Source organism: Podospora bellae-mahoneyi, chromosome 7 (assembly GCF_035222275.1).
Source record: "Podospora bellae-mahoneyi strain CBS 112042 chromosome 7, whole genome shotgun sequence".
NCBI classification, from domain to species: domain Eukaryota; kingdom Fungi; phylum Ascomycota; class Sordariomycetes; order Sordariales; family Podosporaceae; genus Podospora; species Podospora bellae-mahoneyi.
The window spans coordinates 3,549,287-3,568,828 of NC_085886.1; the positions used below are offsets into that span (position 1 = coordinate 3,549,287).

Genomic DNA, 19,542 nt, shown 5'->3' on the forward strand with positions numbered 1-19,542 from the left:
TCTTGACAACGGGACTGTTGAGAGCTTTTTACCACGCAAAAGCAGACAGCAAACAGGACCCCCAGCATGTATAGAGATTTAAATATCTTGGTGATCTTTGTCTCAAAAACGGCATGCTAAAAGCTTGAGTTTTGGTAGGTTTGCAATGTCTTGCATCTCGGTCGCATGTTTGCGGCCCTGGTCACCCATGCTCGGCAGCTCCCACATGGAATATTGGCCACAGTGGCGCAGCCTGCAACCCCACTAAAGCGGTTGGACGTCATCGCCGAGTTTCTCCTTTATCCCTTTCCAGCTCTCGTTATTGGCCAGCCCTGCCCTATCAGACAAGAGAAGTCACCTTTTAAGCTCGTGTCTCGTGTCTCTCCTACCCACCACACCACCGTTGATCTCGCCGGCAGATTCGCAAGGCCGTCTGGAACTTCCAAGCCTTCCAACCTGGAAACTGGAAAATGTAAACTGCAAGCCATGCTCTGACACCTGCGCTTTCAACGAGACCACCACAAAGTTACACTCGCCTACTGGTGATGTGACAAGATTCTGACGCACCCAGCCTTGGCCGACTGTGTTCACTGGGTGGACAACATGTATTTGCAGACGGCTAGTTGCTGCTTGATATCGCACCGGGCGAAAGAGGCGACTTGCAACCATATGCTCGTGATGCTATACTCCGCGCCGCATTCTGATACCGACCTACGTGTTAGGATGATAGCCTCAACGAGAACCGAATTGCTTGGTCACCCTCGGGCATGCTAACATTGGAACGTTTGGGCAGGAGTAGTGTTGATTTCTCTGCTGCGTAACGCCGCTAGTGCCGCGATTCGATGACATATATGTATCTGGTTTCAAAAAGCACCCCTCCCACATGCTCGCTGGATGATCACTCGCGCCTCATTCGTCAGCAAACAACGGGGCGGGCACCCAGCGAAGGAACAGGCGCCCCAGGTCATGATGGCCTCTGCTTAGCACCTCCGGGCCATTTCCTTATCCGTTACACAGCCCGCTCCATTGGTTCCTCAGATCAGTCTCTCTTTACTCATCTCTTCCACTTGCAGCAGCCCAATCATCTCGACTGTGCTTGCTTCCACCATTCCAGCCTGAGCATCTTGCTGTCAAACACACCGAGTGCCTAAAAGCTCTCCAGCTCCCCAGCTCCCACCATTCCCGCCTCCCATCCGTACTCAAGACACATCACCAAGCTTTTCGAGATTCCCCGAGACCAAAAACAAAGACCTGTCTTTTCTGGATCAAAAAGCCTCCACGACCCCCTTCCAGAGGGGTGTTGATCTTGTCAAGAACAGTAGACCCCAAGCTGGCATTTCTTTTTTTGGGCTTCCCAACCCGACCCTACCTCGATGACGGTTGCGAACGGCCGCGTGTTGCGCGTCGAGTCGGTCGATGCCCTTGCACAACAGTTGTATCGCCGTTCTCGGACTGCTGGCTCGGATTTCAGCAAACTGAGCAAGGCTGTTGGCAGTCTCCAAAGGGTCCTCAAGCACCTACGCGACGAGGTCCAGGACGCCGACTCCCTTCTCAACCAACCGGGATCGGCCAATCATGACAATCCAAATGGCGTCTATCATGAGGAGCTAACCAGGCTCGTCCAGGAGAGCGACTACACCATCAAGCAGGTCAGCACGATTATCGAAAAATATGGTGGTGCCAGCGCTGTCTCGAATGGCATGGGAGTCGAGAGCCGGGATTCCTCCAGGGCCCCTGATGAAGACCCAACCGAAAAGGCACTCAAGATTGACCTGGTCAGGGAGCGCGTGGTCTCCCAAAAGGCCAAACTTGTCCACTTTCTGGACATGGTGCAGCTACACAACCCATCAAAGCTGCATCATTCGCTGGTGAAATTAGACAACAACTCGCAGATGGAAGACATCAAGAACAAGGTGGATATCGTTGCCAACCGCTTGTTTCAAAAAAGACGAGGTTCACCAGTGGGAGAGCACCAAGAAGAGCTGTGGCAAGAGTTCAAGATCGAGCTCGAAAACGAGGGGTTCTCGTCAGACGTCCTCCGCAACAACAAGGTATGTTTGGGTTTGCACGTCAAGTCATAACCCAAGTTTTTGTAGCCGTGGACTCACACAGTCAACAGGAAGTCCTTCGGGCATACATACGTGAGCTCGAATCGCACAAAGCCCCTCAGGATGGAACACCCCCTTCTGTTCGCGGACTGCTCGAATGGGGCACCCAACTGCCAATGGGAGAGCAGGGTGCTTCCTCATCCTACCCAGTGCCCAACCCGGACCCAAGACCCAACCATGGTGATGCCCCCATTAGTAACGAGGGACGACGACGGATCCCGACCTCGGACACAGAGAAAACCCTTCAAGTCCATCGACATTTACAACCTCCTGCCATCTCTAACTATTCATCACATCTCAGCTATGACTACTGCACATCATCTGAATCCTCCGACTCCGATTCTAGCCCTGTTTCTCAAACAGTTTTGATATCAACGCGAGATATTCTCACCCTTGACTTGTACGAAGTTAACAAGATGCCTGGACGCCTGGGCTCACGCGGCCCACCACCCAACTACAACCTGTCTCCTGGAACATCGCCAGGAAATCGGTATTTGCCTCCTGGGGTTCAGCCACTGCAGATCCCTGGAGCAGATGCCATCTCTTACGATGGCCAGTACTCGAGGCCTCCTCGATACGCTTCGCCATCCTCTCAGTTCCCGCCCCCTTACAACAGAGCCTTGTCCCCAAGTTCATCGACCGTGACGCCACCGCCTCCCTACACCAGCCAAGTGTCGCTCTCGGCCCCTCATGCCGGGAATGATCTTTCTTATCACCAACATCAGCAGCAACAAGCTCGGCAGCACAGTAACCTAGCCCCCGATGGTCGAGGCAAACAGATCCCACTGGACGCGACCTGGACCAGAATCAAGCGCAGCCTTGTATCGCCTGTCGTTCTCGAGAGAGCTGGTGTGCGTTACGAGGCCAGACCGACCTTTGTTGCAGTCCTTGGCAAGCTGTCCCCCGAGCAAATCACCGAGTATGCCAGACAGACTGCCGAAGTCCGAAACGCAAGAGGCCCATTCAATGCTCCAAGCGAGATCTATGAACCCCCCAACCGAGCACACCCTCGAGGATACCCCGAGGGCCGAAGGATGCGTGGAGGCGGAGGTGCAAGAATTCGGAGCAACAACAACCCACCCCAACCAGCACACTGGGATGATGGCGATTCCTCCGACGATCAACGTGACTACCGCCAGGAGGCGGCACGCACCAAATACATACCCAGAGGCTACACCCCCGATAAATACCGCCCCGAAGACAATGGTGCAAGAGCCCACCCCATCATTATCTCGCCCCCTGATAGCGGCTACGGCGAAGGCAGTAGGATCTCACCCTCGGCCACTGTTGAGCCGAAGCCGATCTTGAAACAGAACCACGTCCGGTTCAACGATGGACCGAGGGACATCTCTCCCGGCTATTACACGGACCGCTCCCACCGCGAAAAGGGTCGACGCCGTTCTGAGCGGGACAACCAAGACCGAGATGGCAGAGCCAGGGATAACCGGTCCGGTGATCGGGACAGTCGAGCTCGCGAGCAGCGTGAACGGGAGCGGGAGCGGGAACGGGAACGAGAACGTGAAAGAGAGAAGGACCGGCCTCGCAGGGGTAGTTCCCGCGACAGGGAGAGGGAGAGGGAACGCGAGCGGGAACGAGACCGGGAGCGGGAGCGCCGCAGCCGCCAATACACCGACAGGGACAGAGATAGGGATCGGTACAGCCGAGAGAACAGTAATGGCAACCGGTACAGAGACAGGTCGAGGGAAGATGATAGGTCGGCTCTGAGGAAGAGCCACTGGAAGGAGACGGCGGGGGCGATTGGGGTGGGAGGGGCGGCTGCTACGCTGCTGAGTGTTTTGACGGATGCTGTTCAGTATTTGTGAGGAGGACTTGGAGATATACCTATTTTAATCTTGCTTTTTTTTTTCTTGGGAGGAATTCTTGTGATGAAAATGAAACGATTTGGGAGGTGGATATTAAGGGGAGGGATTTAAAAATCCGGGGGTGATTTCACGGAGGTTATTGACATTGCTTGTTTATGATTTTCCTTTGTTCATAAGGTTGGCTTTGTGATGGTTTAGATTTAGATAGATACCTCTGGTGGGATGGCAGAGGGCTGAGGAACTGCTTCGGAAGTAATGGGGGACAACTGCGAAGTCAAGAGGATACTCATCAGGCAAAAGGATAAAGTGTGGCAAGCAAATGGGAGGACATCTGGAAAGAAACAGGGCACCAAAGATGCCCATTTATTTTAGTTTTATGTTTACTCAACAATAATACACCTACAAGTCTGTGTTTAGCATCACAAACATCCCTCACAATCTGCTTGGTTCTTCTAACCACCCTGAAAAGCGTATTAGATGTCCTTTGAGGTTCGTTGGGGACACCATGTTGATCATCTCATTAGTGCTGGCTTTATCTGCTATATATCCTGCTTTAGGCCTTCCCCAACATAAATCCATATTTCCCAATCCTACTATCGTGTAGCCCAACGTATCTCTATACATAATCTCACATACATGAGAGCCTGCCCTTCCTTCCAAGCCCGACATAAACTCCATAACCTGCTTGCTGTGCCTAGCAATATCACAAGAAATGAAATAATCAAGATACCTTATCTACCTTCTCCTCGCAGTCCTCCTCTGCGGCAGAGCCCCAGCCCCAGCACTCGAAGCGTTATGGGAGGGCCCATAACCACCCAAATCGCCAATCGTGACAAAGCCTTGCTCTGCCGTCAACTTCCCATCCCCCTCCACAGTGCTCCCCGTCAGTTTACCAAGCAACACCGCCTTTGCCTTTCTCGACTGCGGATCCTCAAAATGGAGCTGCGAGCTCGACACAAGCGGCCCCTGTGATTTGTCCTTGTCCCCAAGCGAGCCATTTTCTGCATCCTTCTGCTCGGCGCTGCTAGCTGCCGATATGTTGGACACGGCCGACACATTGGAGATGGCCCTGCCCAAGATCTCTCTCTTGCGTCTCTTGACTTGTGGCTGCTGCCTGTCACCTTCCATGGAGGACAACGGGTCAGCCGTGAGTCCGGCACTCTCTGACCCGACGGCGATGACTGTGCTGGTTGTCCTCTTGAGAAGGGCGGATGTTAGCTTTTCTGACAGAGCAATACGCTCCTGTTCTGCACGCATTGCCCGCAACTTTTCTGCGTTGTCTTTGCGTGCTTCTACCTCGGGTATAGAATGGAGGGGAGAGGCCGTGTCTGCTGACTGCCCGACATCGCCATCGGTGGCCTCAGAATCGGCCACTTCGGAGCGTGTGCGGCTAAGGGGTTTGTGAGTTTCTGGTGCCTGTCCGGATCGTGAAGAAGCCGAGGAGGAGGAAGAGGGCCTATTCAGACAGTTGGGTAAGGCTTCCGAGAGAGGCGCTCTGGGTGTCTCATTGGAGGGGGTTTTGGTAGATTCGCTGGGAGCATGGTGAGTGGGTGCTGTTTCAAAGTGTGTATTGGCCGTCGTCAAGAAGGAGTCTTCTGGCGCCATTCTCTTTCTAGGTGGTTTAGCGACTGTGTCCGTCTTCTCAGGGGCAAAAGCTGACGCATCGATATCTGAGCGACGTGTAGGCTTGGTCGTGGCAGTTGACTTGGACAACAAGTCCTTGTCTACCGTGTCTCTTGCTGCTTGCTTGGGCTTCTCCCTGCCCTTCGTGGCCTCGGGAGTCTCATGTGCCATGGTGTGCTTTGGGCCCTGCAAATCCTGCTGCTTTAGCTCTGGAAATAGGAAGTGCCGGATCGGAACAATAGAGCCCGTAGATATGCATTTCCACAACCAATCGGCATTCACAACAGGTATTTTCCACTCCAACGCAAGCTTCAACTTCTGCGGCCTGATTCCAGAGAGCGTCGGGCAGACTAATATGGAGATATCGGCAGTGAATCGCTCTTCGTATCTCGCCCCCAATTGCCTGATGGACTTGTCGATCTGGTTGAGGTCAACGCCAGTGAAGTTGGACGTGCAGATGGAGAGCTTCTCAAAACCCGGAATGGGAAATGTCGGGAATGGACGCCCGATGACATGGTCTGCTGGGTGGAAAAAGCGCTTGTTGTGGAGGCATTTCTCGATATAAAATTCGGTAATGATGCTGACGTTCTCGGGGACTTTTGGCTGTATCTCGGGGGGTGAGTCCTGCGGTATAATAAAGAACCGATGTGCCATCTGAGCACCAGATGCCGAGGAAACTTCTTCTAGAGAATGGCATATCATGCCCCCCAAAGAGGCCACAGTGTTGAGAAGCATCTCGGTCTTTTTGGCCGAGAACCCATGGATGAAGAAGCAACATAAGGCGAACACGCCGCTTTCATCGGGGCGACCGAAAGACGAGAGCTTTGAGCCTTGGGTGTCCATTGACTTCGTGGGATTTGGGCCTGAAAGTGATGGTTGTGTGACATGCTGAAAAGACGCTGAGGGAGCAGGTTGTTGCGGGGCGGTCTCGAAAGGTTCGGCGGTCTCGGGCTGTGGTGGCTTGCCCATGCCTAAAATGTCCCCCCAAAGGTTATCTCTCTGACTATTAAGCTTCATACTGGCAGTCTTGCGCAGCTTTCGCTTTCCATCTTCCTGGGCGGCGGCATTTTCTCTCAACCGCTTCCCCATAGCAGCGTGCTGTGCCCGTTCCTTGTTCCAAGCACCGACACCCCTTTCTTCCGGAGGCAACACAGGGTCGTAGTACCTCTCATCCAAGATCATGCCTCGTTCGACACTGTCTCTGACCCACTCGACCGACACAGTCTGTTGTCCCCATCTCTTGGAGGCGTAATATTTCTTGCCTTCGGGTTTCTGGGCAATCAGGTGCGTGACGTTCTTGACGAGATCGCCAGTGTAGCGCCCGCCGTTGGCTTCGATCAAATTTGCGATTTCCTGACGGGCGGTGGGGTCCTCGATGCCAGTTGTGCAACAGAAAAGCTGGCCGCGGGGATGGTTTGGGTCCATAGTTCCTCCATCCCTCTCGAAGGCGCGCATCTGCCATTGTTTTTCCAGGGCGGCAAAGTCGATCTCGGCATCCCTCACCCAGAGATCCCGGACGGCCTCGACCCAGGCAGTAGCCATGGGCTTGATGTCGGGGCGCTCTCTGGCGACATGGCGGTACTTTGCGGTGTCGTAGTTTCCGACGATCAGATGTGTGCATTCGGGGGTGAGGTCATACTTGTGGAGACCTCCCAGTTCGATCGTTTTCGAGGCGATGTCTTCCTACGGTTGGGGAGCTCTGGTTAGCTGGAACACGGCGCGGTAATGGGTTGGTTGAGTTGAGGTTTTAGTTACCCTGAGGTCGGGCGGGATGCTGGTGCAGCAGATGACAACGCCCCGGAAAGGTTGAGCTGGGTCGAAGCCGGCCTCCATTGGATCTTTGTGTTTACCCGGCGAGTATGAGCATGAGGCTGCGTGAACGACGACAGAATATCTGACGGACAGCGGGAATGCGGACAGTCGCGTCGCGTGGGCAGCTGACATGTGGGGCACTTTTAACATGTTGCTGCTGGCTGATGCGGGAGGATCGAGGAATCATAACAGGGGTTAGGGTTAAGCTACTATACATCTTTTCTCTTAACTCCTACAGCTGCTTCCTCTCTCTCCTGATCTTGAACCCAGTCATGATAACTCGATGTTGATCCTTGGTGGTAAAATCGATGGTCACTTTCTCCCCGTCCCAGATGGCCTTGCCCGCCCGACACTCTTCCTCGGTAGCCCAGAGGAACCGCACATGCTCCTGAGGGTCAAGTGTCACCACCGGTCTCTCAGATGTGCTTGGGGTTTGCACCTCTGCCTCGAATGTCATCTTCTCTACAGTTCTCCCCCTTCGCGTTAGAAACACATCTTTTGATACCAGCTCGACCGCATGTATCATGAGAAGCCCGCTCTCCTCCCACAATTCCCTCGCCAGCCCATGCAAGACAGTCTCATCTTCAACGTCACAAGCACCGCCGGGAATCTCCCATTTGAGTGGCATCGAGTCGTCTGGGGCGCGCTGGATGAGCAGGATGTGGTCATCGTGCGAAAATACCAGGGCACCGGTTGCTAGGTGTTTGAGGAGCGGCACATGAGGCCGACGGACCTCGAGGAGGTCGCCAACTGTAACATTGTAGGCGGAGAGGTTTGGTGAAAATGTGAAGGTGAAGCCTGACGGCGGAGGTGGTGGTGGCATATTAGCTGATATGGAGAAAAGGTAAGTTGATAGGTTACAGAGAAAGATGTTGCTTCCAGGCCCCTTTTCAGTTGAGCCCCACTCTCACCGCCCAAGTCCTCCACAAGGCAACAAGGCAAGGCACATAAGGCACTGATGCATATCACTTCAAGGCAACAAAGCATATGCTTCTTTTTACATATTGCTCCGTGCTTACTCTGCCCATGCATCGTGAGGAAACCTCATACTCAGTTTGCTGAGTAATGCACAAGCACCATGAGCTTAACTTTCTCCTGAACCCCTCGGAGAAGTGATTGCTGGACTTGATCTCACATCGGTATACGAACCTGAAATCGACAGCTTCATGTAGGTCACACAGCACCGATTAGTCACGACCAAATCTTGGCTGCTTGTGAAAGACGTATAAAAGTGACCCAGTGAAGCAATATCTGGAGCACTCACTCGTCTGCTCAGTGACACTTACCTTGGAAAACTCACGATTCACCTTCCCTGACGCAATGTCTTCGCTACCACTGTCAATGAAGACTCTTCTCCAACTGTCGCCTCAGTCTCCTTCCCTTACCCTCACCACCTCACCGTTGCCCGTACCTTCTCATCCTTCTGACGTGCTCATCAAAGTATACACTACCGCGCCCTGCAAAGGCGAGCTCACCTGGGCTGCCGTATTCCCAGATGTGATCCCCTCCACCAAAACCCCCGTGCCCTCTCAAGATCTCGCAGGTGTCATTGTCTCCTTGCCCCCCGGATACACCGGAGGGTTCAAGCCAGGGGACAAAGTCTACTGCCGAATCGAGGCGACCCGTCCCGGTGCGGCCCGCGAATACGCACTTGCCCGTCTTTCAGAGCTGGCACTGATACCAAAGAACTTGGGATGGATCCGGGCAGCTGCAACGCCTTTGAGCTCGCTGACCGCTTGGCAAGCCTTGTTTACACATGGTGGCCTGAATAAAGAAGGCCTTCTTAAAGGAAAAAATCCTGCTAGAGAGGAGAACGCAAAAAAACGAGTGCTCATTACGGGGGCGACTGGTGGTGTTGGCAGTTGGGCAGTACAGCTTGCTGCTCTGGCGGGATGCGAAGTGGTAGGGCTCTGCGGACCGAATAAAATTGCCCACGTGAAGGAATTGGGAGCAAGTGAGGGGGTGAACTATAAGGAAACTTCTCTTCGGCAATGGGCGTCGCCTGAAAGGGAGGTTGACGTCGTTTTGGACATGGTTGGAGGGAAGACGTTGGAGGGCTGTTGGTTCGCTATCAAAGATCAGGGCAAGATGGTCAGTATCTGCGCTCCTCCTGAAAGTGCTAGGCCAAGCCATCTTGTTGGAAAGGAGGGTGTGAACAGCAATTTCTTCATCGTTGAGCCTCTTGGGGAAGACTTGACGGAGATTGGACAACTGATCGAGGCAGGCAAAGTCAGGCCGACGGTGGATAGCGTTTGGTCGTTTGAGGAGTACGGGGCGGCCTTTGAGAGGTTGGAGAGCGGGCAGACGACGGGAAAAGTTGTCCTTCGAGTTGCTGACTTCGACGAGTGACTGATAACATGGCTGTGTACGGAGTAGGTAGTGTAGCTATGTATTGTGAATGATCAGGGCAATGTGGGAATGTTTCCGGTTTGATGTTTTGTGGGGTGTGCAGGGAGCAGGGATGTGATTGGCCCAGGCCTTGTCCCCTGAGACGTTGGGGGTTTGCAGACCCCTGTCTCCAAGAAACCTTATTCAGAGACGCAGGGTCCTCGCTGCGACATGATCCCCTCAAGTGTTTGATCACCCTCATTGTCACAGCTCAAGAGATCCGACTGCCGCTGACAGCCATCGAGAGCACCATGGCATTGACCAAGTCGGCTTTCTCGCGCTGTCTCCGTCAAGCGCGAGTCCTCCGTCGGCGATCAATTGCTCACTGAGCCTCACCACCAGCCTCATGTTGAGGCTGGAGTGTAGCTGTTGTGTAGCTACAGGCCCCTGGTCCTCGACACCTCCTGATCTTCTTCCAGAGAGCTCCCATGTGCGTGTCCACCAGCAAGTTGTGGGATGAGACATTACAACCGCACAGGGTCGTACCGAGCGTACTCGCACACAGACACCCTTTCCCCAGCTCTCTTCTTGTTTCACACCACCTAATTCTCCTTCTTTGCCATTTACCTTGGTATCTACTCGACACTGACCACTGTGTGGTTCTTTGTTGCTTCTATCCTGCCTTTCCTTTCCTTTCCTTTCCTTTCTTTCTCTTTTGCCTTGCTGTGCCTCTAAGAGCCCAATCTTTCTTTCTGTTTTGTTTCTTGCCCTAGGCGTATTGGTACGGTCCAGAGCCGCCGGCGAGCTTGGGAACTTGGTCTCGATACCTTCTTTTGGTACCTTCATTTCTGTGTTTTTATACCTCTATTTCTCGCGGAACCGGCCGGCCGTTTTTATAGTCACATACCCCTCTGGATTTCGCCTGGTGTGTCAACCTCGATATCGTTGCCGATGCAGACGCCGTCGTGGTAGTCCGCCGACACCATACTCGCCAGCAATGGCATTTTCCTTGCTCCTTTCCGCATCCGTATTGCTCCTCTCCTCGACTTTTAGCGGCCATGCGGTAGCTTCCTCCTTGCCATTCACAAACACCACTATACCACCAACAAATGTCTCGATACCACACACACATGCCCCGATAAAGCTCATAAACTCGTCGCTAATAGCGCATGACGACGGCTGCGTTCATCTGCCCATCGTTCACTCAACCAATGCCAACCACTTTTCCAAGAAGCGTGGTGTTCAGCTCCAGTTAGCTAACCGGTCTGACATCGCGTACTACGCCCAACGTACATACGCCCTGTGTCTGTGAGGTGACCGTCGTGAAGCTAACAAGTCTCTAGTGAGCATTGGTACACCACCACAGCCGGTTTTCGTGCAGTTGGATACAGGATCATTTGAGCTGTGGGTGAATCCAGATTGTACCACCGTCCAGGGCGCCGACGCAGCATTCTGCCAGCAAGTCGGCCGGTACGATGGCAATACATCTTCGACAGCCAAATCTCTGGGGACCACCAAGACGTTGAAGTATGGCATCGGTACTGCCAACATCACGTATTTTGAAGACACCATCACTCTTGCCGGGACAGCCACCGCCCTCCAGGCCGTCCAGTTTGGCGTGGCCACCGCAACAGAAGATACCTTCTCGGGTATTCTGGGTATTGGGTATGGGAAGGGCATTGCCACCAAATACAAAAACTTTGTCGATCAGCTTGTTGCCCAGAACGCTATCAGAGCAAAGGCATACACCCTCGCGTTGGGTAGTAAAGAGGAGAAGGAAGGAGTCATTGTGTTTGGTGGTGTTGACCCCTCGAAATTCGCCGGTCCTTTGGCCAAGCTGCCTATTATTGATGCCAACAACTCACCGGACCAAGTGCCTCGTTTCTGGGTCAACATGAATTCGATTGCTATCACGCCACCCAACAACGATACGAAAGTGTACGAGGGCAGCAAGATGCCCGTGTTCCTGGACTCCGGGTCGACAATGACACTGCTTCCACCCGATCTTGCAGCGACGATCGCGAAGGACTTTGGGGCAGACAAAGAGGATGACAACGGGTTTTACCGCATCGACTGCGGTTTGACATCCATGAACGGAACCCTGGACTTCTCCTTCAATGGACTCAAGATCAGAGTCCCGTACAAGGAGATGATCAGAGAGGTACCCAGCAACCCGCCTGCGTGCTTCTTGGGCATTACACCAAGCAAGAAGTTTACGCTTTTGGGGGACACATTTCTACGGTCTGCTTATGGTATGTTTTCTGTCCGCCACAGTGTTATACACGGTCACACTAACGGGGTGAGACAGTCGTGTTCGACCTCGAGACAGACTCTATTTGGATGACGCAAGCTATAAGCTGCGGTTCCACCCCTGCGGCACTTGGTAGCGTTAACGATCTGTCCATGGTGGTGGGCGCGTGCGGTTTGACAGCTGAACCAGCGGTGACCGTTTCGAGTGCTGGCGGCACAACGGCGACCCCTGGTGTTGGTGTTGGTGGTGGTGGTACTGGATCGGATACGAACGGGGCCTCTGCGACAGTCTCCACGGTTGTGGTGCCTGAATCGCCACCAGGTGCAACCTCGACAGCAGGGTCACCAGTTACTTCATCAAGTTCAAGATGTCATCCGATGGCGGTCGTTACCATGGCTTTTGCCCTCTTGGCCCTGGCGAACATGGGTTGAGAAAATAACCCGTCGAATTTTTGTATATACCCTTTCAACTGTGCTTACTAGAAGGGTGCCTGGCTGATGAAGGAGCCATGGCGCCGATTTAATGACATGATACCTACTGGTCTGTCTCCGTCCACGTGTTCCATCAAGTATCTAGTAGGAATGGCCAGGCCGCACCGAGTCACACCTGCTGTACAGATATACATATACCTTGGAAGATAGTTATTAGGCTTTGAAAGATACCTAATTTACAGGCTCGAGGGTATAATAAAGTGAATAGGATCACATCATAAGACATAAGATTCTTAATGTACATGCTCTATTACACTCCATCATTAACACGCCTCCTCATTCTTCCCTACAGTGTAAAGTATCGACATCCGCGTCCTTAGACCTAACGCCTCCTTCCAGGCCTTGGTTCATACAAGGGGATTCCCCTGTATGAGCAGTACCTTACATGACTTGGATCTGGTTGGGGCAGCGATTCATCATCCCAGTTGATCACCTTCCTCTTCCGGCTTCTTTTTGGGCTCTCATCTTGCTTCTCTCCAGCCGTATCCATATTCACATCGCCCTCCCGGTCCTGCCCATGCCCCACCCCCTCATCATTCCCACCCCCATCAGCCTCGGAGACGTCTTTCATCTCAGCGTCCCTGTTATCACCACCATCTTCACCCGAGCCGTCACCATCATCAGCAATACCACCTTCCGCATGCTCGTAACTCACACGCCGACCGGTCAACACGCCCAAAACCCACACCCTCGCCTCCCCAATCTTCTCCACCACTTCATCCCTTCTCTTCTCCGCCTCAGACAGCTTCTCCGCGTTGACAACCCTTCTCTCGGCAGCAGCAACGCGTCTATCCACCCTCGACGTTCCCTCCCCCGGACCTAACCGTGTCGGATACTCCCGCTCCGTAGCCCTCGCCGCGCTCGCTTCCGCTCTCTTTTGCGCGCGGTTCTTCCTCTGTTTTTCCTCGCCCACAACAGAGGAACATTCCCCGACGTGATCCTCACATAGTCTCAGGTGCAGGTGTAACAACCCTTGCTTTGGTTCATCATCTGGCTTTGCGTCGGGGAGGAGCCAAGGGAGGGAGACAGGCGTGAACAAGTCTTGTATCTTGGCCAGCCGCTCGCCGTATCTCGAAATGATCCAGCAGTTGCCCTGGCAGGATTCCTGGGTGAGCTTTTGGTAGATCTGGGCAGTGTAGAGCGTCGAGGGGTGAAGACAATGGGCGCAGGGAGGCCGAGGGTCGCGGGGCCCAGGCGCGGCGGAGGACTGGTAAGTGAGGGGTTTGCTGCTGGGATGGAGGGTGGTTGGACGCTGGGATGGTGGGTGATCTTGTTCGTCCACGGAGAAGGGGCGCGAGGAGAGGAAGTGTGGTCGTTCGCAAGCGCAGCACTGGATGCCTGCTGGGGTGAGCCGATTGGGGATCAGGTTCACGCCAGAAAGGGTGCAAATTGGATTCGAAAACTTGTTGAGAAGGATGCAAGACAGAATCATCGGTTTTTTGCAGTTCCAACATGTCGATGGTTGCAGCTTGGGTACCTTGTTCTTCTCGGGCTTGTGTGACGCTTTCTGCTTTGTTGGCTTCCAGTCTTTAATGTTTGGAATATCCTCATAGTCAGAAGACGAGCTCTCAAGATAGGAGGAGAGGATTTCTTGCTGGCGAACAGGTTGGACAAAAATCGGGGTTGATATTAGAGGGTTGAGATGGAGCTCGTAGGCGTTGCAAAGTGTTTGACAATTGCAAGACTGACATTGCCACCGACGGGGAAGAACTATTTCGTGTGCGCCGAGGGATATGATGGGTGGAGGTCGGCGTCCTAGAGGTTGGCTGAACGCTGGGATGCCAGATATGGCCAGAATACACCTGTCCGCCATGTTGCCTGGGTAGGTATGCCAAAGTCAGGTTGTGGATGAAATTTGTGAAGAGGGTTGGTGGTGTTAGGTCTTCTGTCGTGGTCGTGGTTGAAGAAGGACAACGTGGGAATTCTGGAGTTTCAGTAAACAAATTTACTTCCATCCTTGGGTGCCTACCTGCCGGCTTTGAATACGGGGCGGCGACAGTGGCAGCGCTGCTAGGTGCTCCGCTCCGTCGTCGTCTCGACGGAAGACCTGGTGACACCCAGCCACCATTCGTAACCTACCACAATAGGTAGCTGATAGACTTATAGACAAGGTCTTTGACAGTTCTCCATTGTTCAGTGGCAGCAGGGATCGATTATATTTGTTATTAATGGGGACATCACAATATCTTTGAAGAAAAATGGGATAGCAGTTTCAATGATAGACCCCTACTGTTTCTGTACATGTAAGCCATTTGTAAGTGTAATTGCTTCTGAGACTTTTCCATCGCGTGTACATGTAGATACTAAAAGCTAAGAGAATGTGTACTGTGGTATATCGTGAAATGGTTATGTTTGCTTTGAGACTAAACATATATCAGGTTCAATCCCTATTTGCCTTCTGACCCTACTACTCAGGTGTGGAACACATTCATGAGTATCGGCATTGTCAATTAGCAATCCTCGTCTTGGTTCTCTTCATCTCCCGTTTCCTGATTGTCATTCTCCTCATTATCTTCGTCTTTGTCACCAACATCTAGGATCTTCATTTGAGACAGTTCTATGACACCTTGAGACTTTCTTCTCATCTCTAGCTTTGTACGGACCATGCCACCACCCAGGCTCCGTGCCATCACGGCTACAGCACTTGTATATGAGTCCATCTGGATATGCCACCGGGTGATAAAGAGTATCTTTGGGAGATGGGGCACTAAAGGTAGCAATATTCCAGGCAGCGCCCTGCTCATTCAAGCTCGAGAGGAGCTAAGGGTATTCGGGTTAGCTGTCGAAAAGACAAACTGGATCTTTTCTTCAAGACTTTAGAACATGAAGTCTCAACTTACCTGGATGGTAAGAGCAGGCAGATTGACCATTAGCCCCTTCATCAAACTTTTTATTGCAAAGTCCACAGATGCGAAGACCGGCATCATCGTCGTTCCTCTTTCGCTTCATACCTACGCCAGCATCCGGCTGTGTGGCAACTGTAATCTTGTCCTGGGGCCTTATGAACCCCAACTTCACAAGGCTTTGCATCACCGTCTCCTTTGCAGCACGTCCAGATGAACCCCTCAGGATGTTCATCTTTCTCCGCCAATGTCATCGGTCCCTTTCGCCACTCTTCCCATTCTTCCCATATCTCGGCGTCCTCGTTTTGCTCACACCCCCCTGGAATTGTTAACCGGACTGATGGAAGTACATAAAAATGGGTCCGATAGACATACCATCGTGGTACTCGCACTCTCCGTGCTTGTTTCAGAGTCAAAAATGTCTCTTCACATCGCTCACATAAATGAAATTCCGACTGGAGAGAAATTGGTGCGGTTGTTTTGACTGCTGGCTTGAAAGTTCCAGCTGCATCTACTCTGCCAAGCAAAGGAATGGTGCATACTTGGTGTAGGGTAGAGAGATATTCGGCGAGGGTCTTTTGCACGTCACCGTTCTTACTGCATAGCACTCTGAGTGCTGCCTTGAGATGATCTGGCGGTGCATTTAGGATGTCGCTGATATTGTCGAATACAGCCATTCTGCTCGAGGTGAATCGCTTTCAACTTGGTGCTTGTTTGTATTGTGTTGCGTGAGTTTGGGGACTGGGCACAGGGTGACCACGTCTGGGAAATTACAAATGGCATGGCAAGATGGCCCAAGCCACCCCTAAGCACAGTGTGAACTTCTCTAGGTTTGACAGCTCTAAAAATAATTATGCTAGATTTTTTGCATTGTATTAGGCTCCTGCGTGGGTGACAAAGGTAGAGCCTGAGCCTAGAGATGAAGTATTTAAGTGAAACACAGCGTATCCCCTGTCCCTTTCATGTCCTTTGCTCTGTGAGGCCCTGTGGTACATCCAGAGACACCTCCATTAGTGTCACAGCACTCGTGAATGAACCCTTCAGGGTATCTCACCCTGTAACACGGGGTGTCTTCTGGTGTAGGTGCCTCATACTCGCACCACGTTGGGGGCTTCAGTATCCAAACTGCAGAGGGGCTGTTGAATATTAGCTAGCATCAGGACACTGGCACTCTAAAGACATTGAGTGTCACAAACTCACAAGTGTGAGAAGTGCGAGCATCGTTTGAGTTGTTGGCATCGGTGAATGCCTGGTCGCAGCGCTCACAAATCTTCAGGTCGTCATGATCTTCTCTCTCACGCTTGACTGAGATGCCGGTTCCTTGAGCAGAGGAATGCTGAAGGTTATGAAAGTGGTGCAGAGAGCTCATGCTTTTGACTCTTGCACCGTTGTTCCGTAGCTTGCGTGTCGCAACATGTCCAGAGGAAGCCCTCTGGGTATTCCATTTGATTGTCTGGAGTGTCCATAGGTCCATAGTGATCTTCTTCATAATCATTCCAAACACTGGAATCTTCAACTACCATACATTCTTCAGTATAAAGCTCAGTATTAAGCTCTTAACATGTACTGCGTTTTGTCAGAGATTGCTGCTTGGGGAGGGGTGCTTACCATCATGAAACCAGTGCACGCCATCTTGATTATCAGTTTCCAATAATGGCTTTTTGCAATTGTGCAAAAATTGCAGCTCGGCCGATCAGTCAGGCGTCTGTTCTCTGACAATGGAAAGATATTCAGCAATAGTATCGCATGCTTTTTTATTCTTGGTGCAGAAAATGCGCAGAGCAGTACCTAGATGCTCTGGCGGTGAATTCAGAATGTCGTCAGGTTTCTAGGAGTTTTCCATGGTTCTTTTTAAATGACTATTGGGCGTTGGTTGTGTTTAAGTTGGCAAAGTGAACATTGCAATGTGAAGCAATAAATGCTACCCTCAGAAGTCGCGTTTAGACAAACGCGTCCAGTAGAGCTGAAGTCTGGGGTTATCTATCATGCCGGAACTTTTACCTTTTCATTAAGCCGTTCATGGCCCGGGGCCACTAGCGTCACTATCATGAGATTACAAATAAATCTGCCAAAACACTAAAACTCAGAAATGTACCTGGTCGCTATTTACACACTCCAAACACAATGCATAGACACTCTTCTTGATTACTCCCGGCCTTCATCACAGCCTTTTGGAATCGTCTTCTCCCTCTTATTCCGCTTCCTCATGCTCCGGCTTAGAATCCGACTTAAACCTTCCTCTCTTGGAGTTCTTGCCCTAATGCCTCCTAATTTTACAATCACGTTTTCTCGTCGGGTGTCTTTCCTATCCCTAGGCTCGTGAGCTAGCTCAACCCAGTCATACCAGACATGAGAGTCTTCATCAAGTTTTGGCAGACCCGATATATATTCTTCTGATGTCCTGGATACAGACAGTACCAATCCAGAAGCCGGCCAAGTTTGTTTGCCACAGAACACGATGTGAAGACTGGATGGTAAAGCTACCTCCTATATCTCACAAAACGGTTGGATTCAGGTGCCTGATAATCTGAGTGCTCCCTCTTCCGCTTCATCTTTCTGAGAACGGCAGGCTCCATGTCTGATATCTTGCGATATATAGGCTGTGTTGGGTCCCTGGCTTGATGATGCCCAAGTGTACAGCCTGACCGGCCGCCTTCTTTGTCGCAATAGATGTACTTGAAGCCAGCAAGGTACAGATCCTTATTCCTCTCATCACCACGAGGATCCCCCGCATCTGAGTCCCAGTCCTCCCACTCCCCCGCTTCCCAGTCGCATTCTAGTTCGCCTTCATGAACAGAAGAAACTATTAGCAACGCGGCAAGTCAAATTCGAGCGGTAGACAACTTGAAGGGCGCTTACCAGGATGATATCGGCATTCGTTTGCGTGGTGCTCTGACACAAAAAGCTAGCCTCGCACTGTACACACTCAAGATAGTCGTGTTTGACCCTAGGCTTCGGTGCAGGGGCGGCGGCGCGAATCGGAGCCGGAGCAGGCAGGCGGCCAGAAGTAGAGGTGCGAGTGGAAGATGAAGTATGAGTAGAAGTAAAAGTACGACTAGGGAGTAGGAACCGGAGCACATGGAGGACCAGGGGCGGGAGTGGTCACGGGAGTTCGCAGTGGGCGTTTCTTCTGGAGATTTTTGAGATGTCTGACCAGCCGAATACTGACCACCTCATCGTTATTGCACAAAGCATACACTGCATCGCGCAGATGCTCTTCCGGCGCATTGAAAAGGTAGTCCAACCTTTCCACATGCGTAGCCATGATGAAAGAGAAGATAAAGTCGGGGAACATGAGGATGAATGCCGAAAAGATTCAGAGCTTTGAATTTTGAGCAGATATAAACATGCAAACGAAGTGCGCTCATGGGATTGCAATTTCCCTATCTGAGCCCCACCGACTTGGCAACTGTTGACACCCCTTTTTTTCTCTATTGACACCAAGTCTTTGTACGCCTTCTCACTCTTTACTGATCTTCGAGACCGACCTCTTTCTTTGCCTTCTCTTTTCTACCAAGGCTTTGTCTTCGAGTAATTGGTGTTTGCCATATGTACAACCTCGTGCGCTCGCAATCTTGTCGCAGCACATGTGTACCGAAACCCTCCAGGCTTGTTCTCACGGTTTTCGGGAGTGTCTTGGAGACCGTTATCTTCCCAAACCCAACCTTCCCAAGTGCATGATGAATCATCCACCACAAGAGACTCTACGATCCGGTTAGTAGAGGAAACTGGAATGTTGGAAAAGGAAGTAGCCTGCCAGGATGATAGCGGCAGTCTCCATCAAGGTCATAATCTCGGACTCAAGCCTTGTTACATCGGCAACAGATATCAACTTCAAATGCATCCCCACCTTCCTCGCTCTCCTCCCCCTCCCCATCGTAGGACTGAACCGCCTCCAAAGCTTGCGTTATGCGTTCCCGGAGCTTCACATCAACCTTGCATAGTGCTTTGAGAACAGCACGAAGTTGACATCCAGGTGCCTTGGCGATCCGTTCTGCGCTCCATATCTCTTGGTATTCGCATTCACTGACCGATTCCTCTTCTGAGTCCATCGCTGGGAATGATTTGCTGAGGTTGGTTGGTTTGAGGTGAAAGTTGGGTCAACTTGAACAAACTGGTAAATAGTGTCGAGTTTAAATCGAACTGCACTCGAGCTATGCCCAAGAGAGTTAGTTAAATGAGCCTCAAATTCATCTTGGTTTTTGTCATTATCGAGAGCCTGCCGAGGTTATTGCTAGTTTACGAAGTGAAAGTTGCAGCACCGTCTCTACAGTAAATCCTTCC

General features: G+C 51.9%; 8 protein-coding genes across 8 annotated transcripts; 3 read left to right on the top strand and 5 right to left on the bottom strand.

Moving 5' to 3' along the window:
• Positions 1-395: 395 nt before the first annotated feature.
• QC761_701400 (uncharacterized protein) lies at positions 396-4,344 on the top strand. Its single transcript, XM_062881727.1, has 2 exons — positions 396-2,030; positions 2,099-4,344. The coding sequence occupies exons 1-2, from the start codon at positions 1,353-1,355 to the stop codon at positions 3,908-3,910; spliced, it is 2,490 nt and encodes an 829-aa protein (XP_062728814.1). The 5' UTR covers positions 396-1,352; the 3' UTR covers positions 3,911-4,344.
• A 48-nt stretch (positions 4,345-4,392) lies between these two features.
• On the bottom strand, positions 4,393-7,495 carry DPB11_2 (protein kinase activating protein dpb11; the record flags this gene model as incomplete). Its single annotated transcript, XM_062881726.1, has 2 exons — positions 4,393-7,216; positions 7,289-7,495. The coding sequence occupies 2 exons, from the start codon at positions 7,493-7,495 to the stop codon at positions 4,646-4,648; spliced, it is 2,778 nt and encodes a 925-aa protein (XP_062728815.1). The 3' UTR covers positions 4,393-4,645.
• Positions 7,496-7,577: 82 nt separating this feature from the next.
• Positions 7,578-8,168, bottom strand: DPB11_1 (protein kinase activating protein dpb11; the record flags this gene model as incomplete). The annotated part of the gene is made up of 1 exon (XM_062881725.1): positions 7,578-8,168. One exon carries the CDS (start codon positions 8,166-8,168, stop codon positions 7,578-7,580), a length of 591 nt encoding a protein of 196 aa, XP_062728816.1.
• A 497-nt stretch (positions 8,169-8,665) lies between these two features.
• QC761_701380 (uncharacterized protein) lies at positions 8,666-9,694 on the top strand (the record flags this gene model as incomplete). Its single annotated transcript, XM_062881724.1, has 1 exon — positions 8,666-9,694. One exon carries the CDS (start codon positions 8,666-8,668, stop codon positions 9,692-9,694), a length of 1,029 nt encoding a protein of 342 aa, XP_062728817.1.
• Positions 9,695-9,892: 198 nt separating this feature from the next.
• On the top strand, positions 9,893-12,536 carry QC761_701370 (uncharacterized protein). The gene is made up of 3 exons (XM_062881723.1): positions 9,893-10,962; positions 11,017-11,925; positions 11,982-12,536. Exons 1-3 carry the CDS (start codon positions 10,671-10,673, stop codon positions 12,353-12,355), a joined length of 1,575 nt encoding a protein of 524 aa, XP_062728818.1. The 5' UTR covers positions 9,893-10,670; the 3' UTR covers positions 12,356-12,536.
• Positions 12,537-12,737: 201 nt separating this feature from the next.
• QC761_701360 (uncharacterized protein) lies at positions 12,738-14,228 on the bottom strand (the record flags this gene model as incomplete). Its single annotated transcript, XM_062881722.1, has 1 exon — positions 12,738-14,228. The coding sequence occupies one exon, from the start codon at positions 14,226-14,228 to the stop codon at positions 12,738-12,740; it is 1,491 nt and encodes a 496-aa protein (XP_062728819.1).
• Positions 14,229-14,865: 637 nt separating this feature from the next.
• Positions 14,866-15,996, bottom strand: QC761_0112480 (uncharacterized protein; the record flags this gene model as incomplete). Its single annotated transcript, XM_062873235.1, has 3 exons — positions 15,634-15,996; positions 15,256-15,577; positions 14,866-15,050 (listed from the first exon to the last, which is right to left on the bottom strand). The coding sequence occupies exons 2-3, from the start codon at positions 15,491-15,493 to the stop codon at positions 14,866-14,868; spliced, it is 423 nt and encodes a 140-aa protein (XP_062728820.1). The 5' UTR covers positions 15,494-15,577; positions 15,634-15,996.
• A 1,328-nt stretch (positions 15,997-17,324) lies between these two features.
• Positions 17,325-19,310, bottom strand: QC761_701350 (uncharacterized protein; the record flags this gene model as incomplete). Its single annotated transcript, XM_062881721.1, has 2 exons — positions 17,325-18,043; positions 19,109-19,310. The coding sequence occupies 2 exons, from the start codon at positions 19,308-19,310 to the stop codon at positions 17,739-17,741; spliced, it is 507 nt and encodes a 168-aa protein (XP_062728821.1). The 3' UTR covers positions 17,325-17,738.
• Between the last annotated feature and the right edge of the window lie 232 nt (positions 19,311-19,542).